The 13,277-nt window shown below is 43.2% G+C and overlaps 1 protein-coding gene across 1 annotated transcript in view; it reads left to right on the top strand.

The window, feature by feature from the left end:
• LRP1 (LDL receptor related protein 1) overlaps positions 1 to 13,277 on the top strand; it is a 386,504-nt gene that overhangs the window by 99,093 nt on the left and 274,134 nt on the right. The window contains 1 exon segment of the mRNA XM_055003348.1: positions 12,014 to 12,136. Within this exon segment, the coding sequence (XP_054859323.1) occupies positions 12,014 to 12,136 (123 nt within the window).

The raw sequence follows: 13,277 nt of genomic DNA, 5'->3' as shown, positions 1-13,277 counted from the left end.
TGCTCGAGGCATCTTACAGTTAAAAACCACAAGATTAAAACCCAAGCCGTTAAAGCACAAGCAGGCCATTAAAAAGCTGATAAAATAAAACCCAAGTAAAAGCCTAGGTGAAAAGATGAGCCAAGCTACAAGAGACAAATTACACGAGGACGCGCACATGAATGGAGTTGCAGTGTTAGCCGGGAAGCTGAGTTTTAAGAGAGATTGGAAGGCTTTGTCAATTTCTCCTCTCTACAGAGCTGCAAAGATCACTCCTCAGTGGGTTTGCTAATTCTAGGAGGTAAAGAGGAAATAAACCCTCTGAAGAGCAATCTTTGCGGCTCTGTAGAGAGGGGAAATTAACAAAGCCTTCCGAGCTCTCTTTTAAAACACAGCTTCCCGGCTAACATTGTGATTCCCTTCACATTCGCAGCCTCATGTAGTTCGTCTCTTGTAGTTTAGCTCTTAGCTTGATCTGTAAAAGAAAATAAAGTAGGTGCCAAGTGAATCTCCAGAGGGAGATTCTAAAGGCAAGGTGCCACCACAGAAAATTCTAACGACAAGGTGCCACCCAGGGCCGGAGCCACCATTGAGGCAGTGAAGTGGGCGCCGCGGGTGCTGGGGCACCAGAGGGGGCGCAGGAAGGGGTGCCGGGGGTGGAGGTGTGCCCCACAGAGCTGGCGTGCCTGGTCTGCAGCTGCTGCAGCTGGCCAGCCCCATGCCGCCACATGTCCCCGGCCGGGCGCAGCAGCCGCGGGCGAGGCACGGCAAGCGTCCAGAGCATGGGCAGCCCCAGCAAGCCATCCCAGCCACCTGCTAGCCAATAAGGCCAGCTTTGCTGTGGCTTTGCTACAGAGCTGAAGGTTCTGCGTCTGCTATATGGCCAATTGGAAGTTACAATGTCCACGGCAATGTACCAACGTACAATATATACTATACCACTGTTCATTGACTTTTCTGCCACATTATGAATGTATTCTATGGACATTGACGTATGTTGATATCAAGTACTGTCTTCTATGATTAACTGATTATGTAATGCACTTTACACACTGTCGCACTTTTCACGTTCTCACTATGACATCCATTATGGATTCTTGATTTCAATTGTAGTGTCTGTGTTTGATATTTCTTGGGAAGAGGTTTCCCCTCTTTTTGTTGGCTGTTTACTCCCAGGAAGCCTCTTTCTATGTATTTATGTCAAGTAAGAATGGAACCTCCAAAACATGTCCCCTACACCCAGTCCAGCCTATACAGAAGGATACAGTGGTCAATGGTATCAAAACCCACTGAGAAGTTCTGGAAAATCAACAGATATACATATGCTTGTCATTTTCCTGATAAAGGTAATCAGTTCTGGTGACTAAGACTAGAGATGGGCACGAGCCAGAAAAAAACCAAACCATGTGGTTTGTGGTTCATCAAATTTCATGAACCATGAACCACAAACTTTCACGAACCTGCCCCCCGGTTCGTGAATCGGTTTGTTTGGTTCATGAAAACGGCACATACAGGTCAGAAAATCGTCACTTCCGGGCCAGCAGAAGGTCTGCAGGAAGTCCATCCCCTGTTGCCCAGGAAACTGATTGATCGTAAGCAGGCTGTTTGCAGTGATGAACTAAAAAACGAACCAAATGAAACAGCCTAAAGTTCGTGGCGGTTTATCAGAAATGGGATCTGACGAACTGCTGGTTCGCGAACCATGAACTGGCCTGGTTCGTCATGAATCTTGGTTCATATTTTAGTTCTTGCCTATCTCTAACTAAGGGCCAAGCTACACATGACGAATGACACTTGAACGGCAGGTGGATTGAGTGGAGGGCAAGTGAACAGGGAGAAATACACTTGCTGTTCAAGTGTCATTCGTCATGTGTAGCTTGGCCCTAAGACCATTATTGTTCCAAACCTCGGCTTGAACCTGGATTGAAAAGGGTCCTCCTTGACCATCTGAAGCTCCACTCAAGCATCTTGTCCAAGAATGGAATGCTAGCCACTGGATGATATTTGCTTAGGTCCAGGGATGCCTTCTTCAGAAATGGTCTCGTGACCACCTCTTTAAAAGCGGTTGGAATTACACCCTCCTTCAGAGAGGCATTTATTACTTTCTGGTCCCATTCAGCCTTGCTAGGAAGGAAAGGTCAAGCCTAGACATAGTAAGCTGCAAACTTCTAAGCATAGCCTTACCAACTGAAAGTCATCCAAACAACTGGGACCACACTGAGATTGAATTGAACTGGCTTAAATCATGGCGGATGTGAGTAATTTTATATGCAAAATGCATTGTGAAGGAGTCAGAGCAGGCCTGTATATTTTCCGGGGCTTGAAACAAGAGCCCATTCACAATCTGGAAACACTCTGCTGGACAGCGTTTTGCACTCAGTGGTGACAGAGGAGTGAGCTCACTTTGCCACCCTCATCGCCACAAGTAGGCACAATAGTGTGTTCTCAGTGTGTTAGTCAAATTTGCTTTGAGTTTTCTTCTGCTTTCTCTCTAACCATCCGCCGAAACATTTCAGCATCCTAAGTTCCTCAGAAAACTAAGGGACATTTTGGACTCCATGGGAGAAGGTGCTCGGGAGTAATTGTATCCACAGCACGTATAATCTCTGCCAGGGCTTTTTTTCTGGAAAAAGAGGTGATGTAACTCTCAAGAGGAAAATGAGGGAGAAATACATGGAAGAAAAGTATTGCTGCTTTCAAATGCCCTGCTGCTTTTTTTCAGCTGATGGGGGAATCCCTCTCCCATCAGCTGAAAAGCTGCGGGTTTTGAAAGCAGCACTTTCCTTGCCACTTGCAAGTGGCAAGGAAAGTGTTGCTCTTTGCCCAAAGCTAAAGAGCTGGATGCCTTGGGCTGCACACAGGAGGAAATAGGATTAGGGGGTGGGGCCACTGAACATGTGATTACTTTCAAGAGGTGCCGGAACTCCATTCCACTGCATTCCCGCTGAAAAAAAGCCCTGATGTCTGCAATACGCAAGGCAGCCAGGGCTGTGACAGGAGTACTGGCTTTGATCACCAGAAAGGGACTTTGGGAAAGCTTCTGGATCCATCAACCTCCAGTAAGTTGTAGGTATCTGAACGTTCTGAGATAGACCCAAGTTTGTAATGGGAACCTGAGCCACTCCTGTCAGGGCAACCTTGGTAATAAATGTTGAAGTCCGCAAGGACAACCAACCCCGGGGTCCTCAACACCAAGTCTAAGAAAAAAATATGCAAGGCAGAATATAATAGCTTGAATTCTGGAGATGGTGAGATATTGTTTTCCTCCACTTGCACTTTGTAACCAGCTCAACCATGACACTACATCTACATATTAGAGAAAATATAATACATGTGCAAAAAGCAAACTATGAAGTCATAATTCCCCCCGCTTAAAGTCTGTAACCAACTTGGCCCTGGCACTATATCTATATATTAGAGAAAATATACCTCTTGTGAAAATAGCATAATGTAAAGTCATATTTGAGATACTTAACCTTAACTTTCTGCAAATATTCAGACATGGGCATTGTTCACAAGAATAATCTCGTAAATGAGATACATGTACCACATCAGAATGCCAGTGTGGGACTAAATGTCCTGTGAAGCATTTCCTTACCCTTCTAGTATATTTCTTCTTTCAGGCTCCCAACCAGGGCTCATTTCGAGGGGGAACATGCAGGAACGCAGTTATGGCAGTTCCCCAAAGAGATCGCATGTCAGGTGGCCCCGCCCACCTGACTCTCGGCCATTTTGGGCCCCTTTTGGCCAGGATTTGGGCCGAAATGGCCCGGATCAGGCCTCTGACTGGTGATGGATCACTCTCCTGCTCAGCAGCGGCCCAATCCTGACCATTTTGGGCCCCTTTTGGGCCATTTTCAGCCCCTTTTTGCCATTTTGGGCCCAATTTCGGCCCTGAATGGCCTGGATTGGGTCCAAAACAGCCAGGATAGGTGATGTCAGGGGGTGTGGCATATGCAAATCAGTTGTGCTAATGACACATTTCTGGTGATGTCAAGGGACATGGCATATGCTAATGAGATATGCTAATGAGTTATGCTAATGAGTTCCTCCAGCTCTTTTTCTATGAAATGACCCCTGCTCCCAACATTCTTAGTAACTCTGTTTTCCTGTGACTGACCCCGTGCAATTTTAGCTCTCAGTGAAAGCATTCACTTGTCCTCTAAACATAAGCATTCATACCTTTGCTTGCATAATCAGTCAGGGATACGTGTCTTATGTGGAAAAGGTAGGAACTAACCAGAGGCCATTTTCACACTACCTTATTTTTCCACTTTTATCATGCCATCCTGGACGCCGTCTTTTCACGATCCTGACCACACCATCTGGAAAAAACTGATCCATTTCCTCCCATTTCTATTCAGCCTTTGGGCACTGGGATCTTCTTGGCAACTCTTGTCTGGCAATCACTGCTATGTGATGTGGAAACTCTCAAAGGTGTTCTGTTTCATTTATATTCTACTTTTCTCCTCAGCGGGGACCCAAAGTAGCTTACAATATTCTCACCTTCTCTGAGAAGCTTTCTCATCCCACCATTTCCTATCACAATTCCTTCCTCCAGCATCTTCCTTCCAGCTTGGTTTTTGAGACCAGATTTTGAGAGAGAGAGAGAGAGAGAGAGTGCTACTGTTTTCCTATTTCACTAATTAGACCCAGTGGGAGAGCAGATACTGAACTGAGGGCCAAGCTACACATGACAAATGACACTTGAAAGGCAAGTGTATTTCTCCCTGTTCACTTGCCCTCCACTCAATCCACTTGCCGTTCAAGTGTCATTCGTCATGTGTAGCTTGACCCTGAGATCCCCAAACTTGGCATTTTGAAATGAGAGTTCATTTACCTTCTGGGGTGCTTTGATTTTGAGGTCTAGTCAGGGCCCTCCTGCCAGAACTGTGATTTCAGTATGCACACAGCAAACCTAACTTCTGGGGATCCAGAGATTGTTAGCAGCCACAAGTAAAATCCAGAAAATTAGACTGCAAACAACCTTTTATTAGCACTGATGAAATGACATATTATAATGTGCAAACTTTATAGAGTTCCCCAGAACTATCTTTTAAAACATGTTTATATTTCGGGGAGGTAACATTTCTTGGGGATTCTAGTGAACTCAAAAGCTAACAGACTATCGTGTGCCGTTTGGTTGGTCCTAATAAAAAGTAGGTTGTATTCTGGTGAGCTAGTCTGACTGTGGTAAAGGAAGGAGGCTACTGTTGCTTTTCCAAGGATGAAGCAGGGAGACGGGTGCTGCCGCTGGAGGCTGGTCCCCTTGGCACTGTTCAGCGGGAGGTCATGCTTTGTCAGTTCTGAGGCCTTGGAGGATATAGTTGCTGCGACAGAATCCATAATTCAGAACAAGGCTTGGGTTTCACCAAAGCACTTTGACAGGCTCCTCGGGGTGAGATTAATTGGGGAAGGGGGCACAGACAACCAGAAGAAGGAATGTCTTTTGTGTCTAAGTGCCAGGTCCCAGGGGGTCAGTTGTAGGGATGGTTTAACAAGAATATCCAATTATAATAACAGATAAGCTAGAGGTTTGCCTGCGTTATAACTCTCTCAAGCTGATCCCCAGCCACTGCGTTGTTGTCAGTAGGCACCATTTCAAATCTTCTCTCCAGACTCCTTGAATTATTCATTCCATGTGGAAGAATTTCTCAGTGCTGGTATTCACCAGTTTCTTTAACTGGTTTACTGTCCAGTCCACTGTTTGGTTAAGCAAATGATGCAAAATCGAATTATTCAAGAAGGCTTTTGTATTGTAGGGAGGGGGTCTCAGATGCTACGCTAATGAGTTAGGGATTATAGACTTTGCCACTACATTGCCTTATGCAGGGCTCATTTTGAGGGGGAACACGCAGGAACATAGTTCCGACAGTTCCCCAAAGAGGTCACATGTCAGGTGGCCCCACCCACTGGACTCTCAGCCATTTGGGGCCTGTTTCGGCCTGGATTGGGGCCAAAACGGCCCAGATCGGGCCTCTGACTGGTGCCGAATCACTCTCCCACTCAGCAGTGGCCTGATCCTTACCATTTTGGGCCCCTTTTCGGCCATTTTCAGCTCCTTTTTGCCATTTTGGGTCCAATTTTGGCCCTGAATGTCCAGGATTGGGTCCAAAACAGCCAGGATAGGTAATGCCAGGGGGTGTGGCATATGCAAATCAGTTATGCTAATGACACACTTCCGGCAATGGCAAGGGGCAGGGCATATGCTAATGAGTTATGCTAATAAGTTCATCCAGCTCTTTTTCTACAAAATGACCTCAGGCCTTACGTACTATCTGTTGCTTTAAATATGTGCTCCTACGAGCTACCTGTGCTTCATGTTGTCTATCAGCCCTAGAATTGCTTATGTTCTGTTTCAGCATTTCTTCAACTCTGTATTGGATTCTTACTAATGCTCTGTCTTTGTAAACTTGTGTTTATTTACCCTATGGCATTGTTCATGGAAATGTCCTTGATATTCTGTACCACTTTCACCCTGTGTAATCTGCCTTGAGTCTCAGTGAGAAAGGCGGACTATAAATGACGTAAATAAATAAGCTGAAATGAAAGCCATAGGGCTCGTCCCCTGCTGTCCCCATTCTAAATCCTTGAAATTTGAATGTAGATCCCACTGTACTTAATTGGGACTTGCTTTCAAGTCTGATATATTTAGGATGACTGTGTAAATTTGGTTTAATGCAGGCGGCTGGGTCTCTATCCCCTGGGCTTGGTTAGGAGAAGGCCTCTGAAATGATGCTGTGACGGCAGTGTCCCTTGGCAAATTACCTGCTAACATCTTTCCTGTGCTTTAGTATTCTAAGGAGCCCTGTGGCGCAGAATGGTAAGCTGCAGTACTGCAGTCCAAGCTCTGCTCATGACCTGAGTTCGATCCTGGCAGAAGCCGGGTTCAGGTACCCAGCTCAAGGTTGACTCAGCCTTCCATCCTTCCGCGGTTGGTAAAATGAGTACCCAGTTTCCTGGGGGTAAGGTGTAGATGACTGGGGAAGGCAATGGCAAACCACCCCGTAAAAAGTCTGCCAAAAACATCATGGTGCGACGTCCCCCCATGGGTCAGTAATGACTCGGCACTTGCACAGGGGACTTAACTTTACCTTTTTTTTAGTATTCTAGATCAGACTTCACAGGCATGCGATCTCTGCTGAGCAAAAGCCCGCCCCACCACATTCTGAATCCATTTGCGCCTTTTCAGATTTTCCATTTTTATTGCTGTTTAGTAGCACAGTTCCTCCTTAGTCAATACTAAGGGTATTGACTTTTGGGCTCTTGTCACTATTTATTTTGCACGGGTGGTATTGGACAAAACTCCAAGGCATAGAAGATGGTCAGCAATTAGCAGATAGCAGCTGCATCATGTAGACTGTCCCCTTTGAAGAATAGATCATCCTAGCTGCCGGAGACGTGGCGTGAATTGATTTATACTTTGCTTGCCCAGCATTGTTCCTAGAAAACTTCCTTGTTCTGTTTTATTTTTTAATTTTTTAAAACACTATTTATTAGCAATCTTTAGGGACAATAGTAATAACACTAACAGTAACAATACATTTTAAAGAACATGAATAAAACAATTTGTAATGAAGGAACAACTAATAATAACAGTAACCGGTGGTGTTAAATAGACATACTTGGATTAGTGAGCATTTACGTAATCACATCATATAACATTTGGGTGGTCAGTGAAATATTTAAAAGACTCTAGATGTGATGACTTAATAAACCAGGATGGAGCTGTATTTCAAAGGTCTTTTGAGAATTTGCTGCTTAGATTTTCCAGTGAATTCAAAAAGGGGGTAGCCATCTATTTGGTGGTGGAAAGTGCCTTCAAGTCATAGCTGACTTATGGCAACCCCAGTAGGGGTTTTCAAGTAGAGATGGGCGTAAACTGGGAAAAACCTCAACTGCGCGGTTTGTGGTTCATTGCGTTTCATGAACCACGAACCAGGAGCTTTCACGGATTTGCCCCGATTCATGAACCGGTTTGTTTGGTTTGTGAAAATATCACTTCCAGGTCAGCAAAACATCACTTCTGGGTCAGCAAAAGGTCTGCAGAAAGCCCATCCCCCCATTGCCTAGGAAACTGATTGATCGGTGCCAGGCTGTCAGCAGTGATGAACCTAAAAACGAACCAAACGAACCAGCCTAAAGTTCATGGCAGTTCATCAGAAATGGGCTCTGATGAACCACCGGTTCACGAACCATGAACTGGCTCTGTTCATGATGAACTTTGGTTCGTATTTCAGTTCGTGCCGGTCTCTATTTTCAAGGCAAGAGACTAACAGAGGTGGTTTGCCATTGCTTGCCTCTGCAGCCCAGGTCTTCTTTGAAGGTCTCCCATTCAATTACTAATCAAGGCTGGCCCTGTTTTGCTTTACATTCTACATATAGTTTATATAAGTAGCATTCCTGTTGTAAATCCTGTAGCACCATACCCCTTCTCTAGTGTAGTGCTTCCAGATAAGACAGAAGGTTTCTTTTGCCTACTCTGGCTGGAGACCGCTATATAGTTTGCCATGTGAATACAAGAAAGTTACCTTTTGGATTAAGCCAAGCTCCACAGCATTTGATTTCCAAAAGTGTCTTGCCATAAACCTCTTATTGTCATCATCATCTGGTACATCAGAAATATACTACTTAAAAAAAAACTTTTTATTTTTCAAAATTTTTTCTTTTACAATAAAAGGAAGAAATATACTACTTTTGAAGATGGAGCCATTGATAATATCAGTTGATAGCTATTGATAGATAATGGAAAATAGGTTAGTTCTCCTTTAACTTGTTTATTCTGTCTGAGACTCAAGGTAGATTACACAATTTAAGGCCATATGATCAACAGCTAGGACATTCAATAAACCATACAAAAAGGTATACATAGCAGAAATTTGAAAAGAAGCATAAAATTTGATTACAGTAATATTAAGTTGAAACATTGCTGAAACAAAACATAACTCGTTTGACTTGACCTATTAAGTGACATGAAAACTAGCCAGTAGGATTAGATCAACACCCACAAATAGTACCCGGTAGTATAATCTACAGTCGCTGTCCCTGTACTGAAACATTTCTTGGAATCATTTCCTTCCAGCATACCCATTAATCTGGGAGCCTGATTGGTTGAACCCTATTCTCACTGAATTTGGAAGCATTAATGGTTTTGATATTTATCCTATCCATATGTATGATTGACATGGGTTTGAATCTGATAAGAGCTTCATCAACTGCCCATTGCATGGAAAAGTATTTCCTTATAGTCATTTCTCCATCTTTTGAAATGATCAAATCTGCCTTTTTTGGTATTCTTGGAATGCATAATAAACACTTGACTAGGATTTCGCTGCTAGTCAGTTGATTTCACTGGGCTTGGACGGGAGTAAGTCTGCATAGAATTGCACTGTAAAAATTGATTTGGTAACTGCCAGATATATGATGCTTTTTCTTTGGCAAACGTTACCTTGTCCAGCCATTAATATGTAGTTGAATCAAGTGAAGATGGACAAGGAAGTAATTTGAAGGGCACATGTCCAGTCTTTTTCTCCATGGATTATTGTTTGAAGAGCTTTGAGAGTTTTCTTCCCTACGATTTGCCTTTTCATCTTCTGCAAACTGTCCTTTTGTAGTGGGACTTATCGAGATCCTCAGCTTAATGTGACACACATTTAAACAGACTTGATATCTGCCGGAAACAGAAAACTACTGTAGCTCTGTTTTCTAGGATTTTTCTCATACAGCGCTAAGAACCAGAACTTCCTGCATATTGATCAGAAAACCATCTTTTCAATTGAAAAATTGCTTCCTTGGTTTCAGTTTTACGGTTGGGTGGAGTTGTAGCTAAGTTTGTGATCAGAGGTGCAAAGTTGTCACCTATAAAATCAGCCCAGGTGATCAAGGCCTGGATTATAGAATAGGACAAGGAGCACGTTTCTTCTTCTGCCCTGTATGTATTTTTTGTTTGTTTGAAGTATTTTATCCTGCTTTGCTCCCTGATGGGGATGTAAAGTAATATACACAATTACAGTTTAAATATCACCCCCCGCCCCCAGCCTAGTAGAGCTACATTGTAGGCTGGTCCATTAGGTTATCTCATTCAGGGCCACAGGATAAACCAGTGGCCAAGAGCTGTGGTTTATGGGTACAAAGGTTAAAATGTGGTTTGTCTGATAGTGCAGAAAGGTCATATGTAATCTTAAATAGTGAGGTGGATCAAACTATCTTCCAAGGACCCTTCTTCCAGCTTAAGGAGAAGAGAGTTTGACACTTGAAAGCTTATAACTTGGAAATCTAGATGGTCATTTAAGATGCTACTGGATCCAAATCTTGCTCTAGGGTTCAATTCCACCGGCGTTTGAAGGCCCTTTGAGCTTCAGTGTGCTCTGTAAAGATTTGGTGGCATTGAGCTTCGGTGTGCTCTGAATCTTTACGGAGCATACCAAAGCTATTCAAACACCTGAATCTCAAAGCAACTTGCTGCTTCGGAATTCGGATTGTTCCGAATTGTTTTCCCATAACAATGGCAATACATTCTTAGCAATCAATAGAATAATTAAATCCAGCGTAAAAATGTAAAGGACACAGAAAAATACTTTTAGCATTTAAAATCTTATCTTAAAACGTACAGAGCTTTTTTTCAGCAGGAACGTGGGGGAACGGGGTTCCGGAACTCTTGAAAATGGTCACATGGCTGGTGGCCCCGCCCCCTGATCTCCAGACAGTGGGGAGTTTAGATTGCCCTCTGTGCCACGGTGTGGAAGGCGATCTAAACTCCCCTCTGTCTGGAGATCAGGGGGCGGGGCCACCAGCCATGTGACCATTTTCTCCGAGGGCAACCCACTGAGTTCCACCACTTCTTTTCCCAGAAAAAAAGCCCTGAAAATGTATATAGTTCTCTGGGAACCGCAGCAATTCTAATATTTAAAACATTGACATTAAAATAGTTAAAGTTGTAAAAAGAGCAGGACAGACTATGTATGGCTATTCTTTTTATTATGGAATTTAACCAAATGGAGACAGAATTTGGCTATTTGCCTGGAGATAGTTGGATTTTCATCAATTAGGAGTTTCTCCAAGCAGGCCTTATTTGCCTCTGCAATTGGTCTGTCTAAGAGTGGGGAAATAAACTTGTCCCTATAGACTTGATGGAAAGGACAACGAAAGAACATATGAATAAGTGATTCCACTTCACCAACGGAGCAATGACAGCGTCCATCCTCGTATGGGATCTTTCTATATTTCCCTTCAATGGTCATTGAAGGGAAATATAGAAAGATCCCATACGAGGATGGACGCTGTCAATGCTCCGTTGGTGAAGTGGAATCACTTATTCATATGTTCTTTCGTTGTCCTTTCCATTGGTCATTGAAGGGATAACTTCACATCGGGCCAGGGTGAAAGCTCTTCTATAAGACGGGACATCCAAATGAGTGAGATATCTGGCCATACCCATAGCATATCTATAAAAGTGGGATGAATTTCCTCCCACCTTTAGCACCTCCCACCTTTAGCATCCTGATGTTTAAAAAGGTGTTTAAAAAAAGGCTTAATTCCTAAGAGGAATTAAACCTATTCTTACTGCGATCTCCGCTGTAAAAGAGGGTCAGACTGGATGCTCTCAATGGTTTGTTCCCTACCTACCCATTAATGCGGAAACGCTGAAATGTGTGGTTCCTTCCCTGAGGCAGACATTACTGCATCTTCATGGTTTAAAACCTTCCCACATTGTTCTCATTTTTTTTTACTGTGCTTGTTTGCATATAAATTTAAAAAATTGCCATGGGCTTCTAAGGGATAAACGGTTTTGAGTTAAATGGTCTTTAAAATGTGTTTTGCACTCTGGATATTGACTGCATTGCTATAATTAATACATTGGGTTTTAATCCTTCATTTTCTTGAAGTGTAGTGAATATGTATGAGCCCAGTGCCGTGGCCAGAGACAGTTTGCTTTTTAAGTAGCCGGCTTTAATATTATGCTTAATGGCATGTCTTGTGGAAGAAACTAATCTACTTTTTTTTTCGTTTTTGTTTCTCCTCTTTTCCAATCTAGCACCGAAGACATGTAGCCCGAAACAGTTCGCATGCAAAGATCAGATCACCTGCATATCCAAGGGCTGGAGATGTGATGGAGAGAAAGATTGTCCAGATGGCTCAGATGAATCGTCTGATATATGTATGTATATATATTTGTATATCTTTTCCTCCCCGGTCATTATTTTTGTACATCATCTTCTGTTAATGCTATAGACCAGGGGTGGCCAAACTGTTGTCACTTCCAAGTCAAAGGTCAGGTGATGCTTCTACCCAAGCTCCACCCCTTCCGATGATGTCACTTCCAACACACTGCAGCAAAACCCCACCCCTTCTTGTGATGTCACTTTTAGGATACTGTCCCAAACCCACTTCCTCATCTGAAGCCACTTCAATGCATCATGTCTTGTGGCTCTCAAACATCTGACGTTTTTTCGGTGTGGCTCTTACATTAAGCAAGTTTGGCCACCCCTGCTATAGACCAATAAATTCCAAGACTCAATAGCCTTCTCACCACTTTGGTATGTTAAAACCAGCTACCTTGGAGGCATTGAAAGCATTATCTTCTGTTCCAAATAAGAGTGAGTGGATGGAACATTTTAAAGATTTATTTAATACGATCGAGTTGAATCTTTGGTTAAAAATGGAAAATCTGAATTACCTCGATGTGTGGAAATGGATGCTGTGACATATAGAGCAATACAGAATAAGCTAAAGTTTAATTTGATTATCCCCAGTTGTGGGGATAAGATGGAGGAGAGAATTGTGGGGCATAAATGTTCCATGCAACACTTTGTCATTGAGAAACTTCCCAGCACCTTTAGTTGGAGCCTTCTCAATATGTTGACCTTCACAGTTGGCTCCTTCTACTCCCATTTTCTGTCCCCTCTGGTGGCTTGGCCCCTCAAGGGGAGCTTCTAGGAGTCATGTTTAAAAAAAACACAACAACTTGCTCTTTCTATTTGAGCTGGGAGTGAGTGTAAGGACTAATGTCACTTTACTCTTTCTAGATTATTAGTTTTTGTCAATCCTTGGGCAACTTGAGAGGAACCCTGTCAAGTAGTTTCCTGAGAGACACAACATTAACACAAGAATGTGACAAAAATGTTTTAAATCCATTTGTTCCCCCACTCTGTGAGGGCCAAGAGTGAATCTTCAGCCACGGGAATTTAGAGGAAGAAAGATTATATTAGGGAATTAGCCATGATTACTAAAGGAATCCTCTACATTCAGAAGTATTAAACTGTACCAGTGCCAGAAGGCAATATCAGGAGACGGCCTTC

The sequence above is a fragment of the Eublepharis macularius genome, chromosome 19 (assembly GCF_028583425.1).
Source record: "Eublepharis macularius isolate TG4126 chromosome 19, MPM_Emac_v1.0, whole genome shotgun sequence".
NCBI classification, from domain to species: Eukaryota; Metazoa; Chordata; class Lepidosauria; order Squamata; family Eublepharidae; genus Eublepharis; species Eublepharis macularius.
Note: the sequence above shows the minus strand (reverse complement) of the source record. Positions and strands in the feature narration are given on the sequence as shown.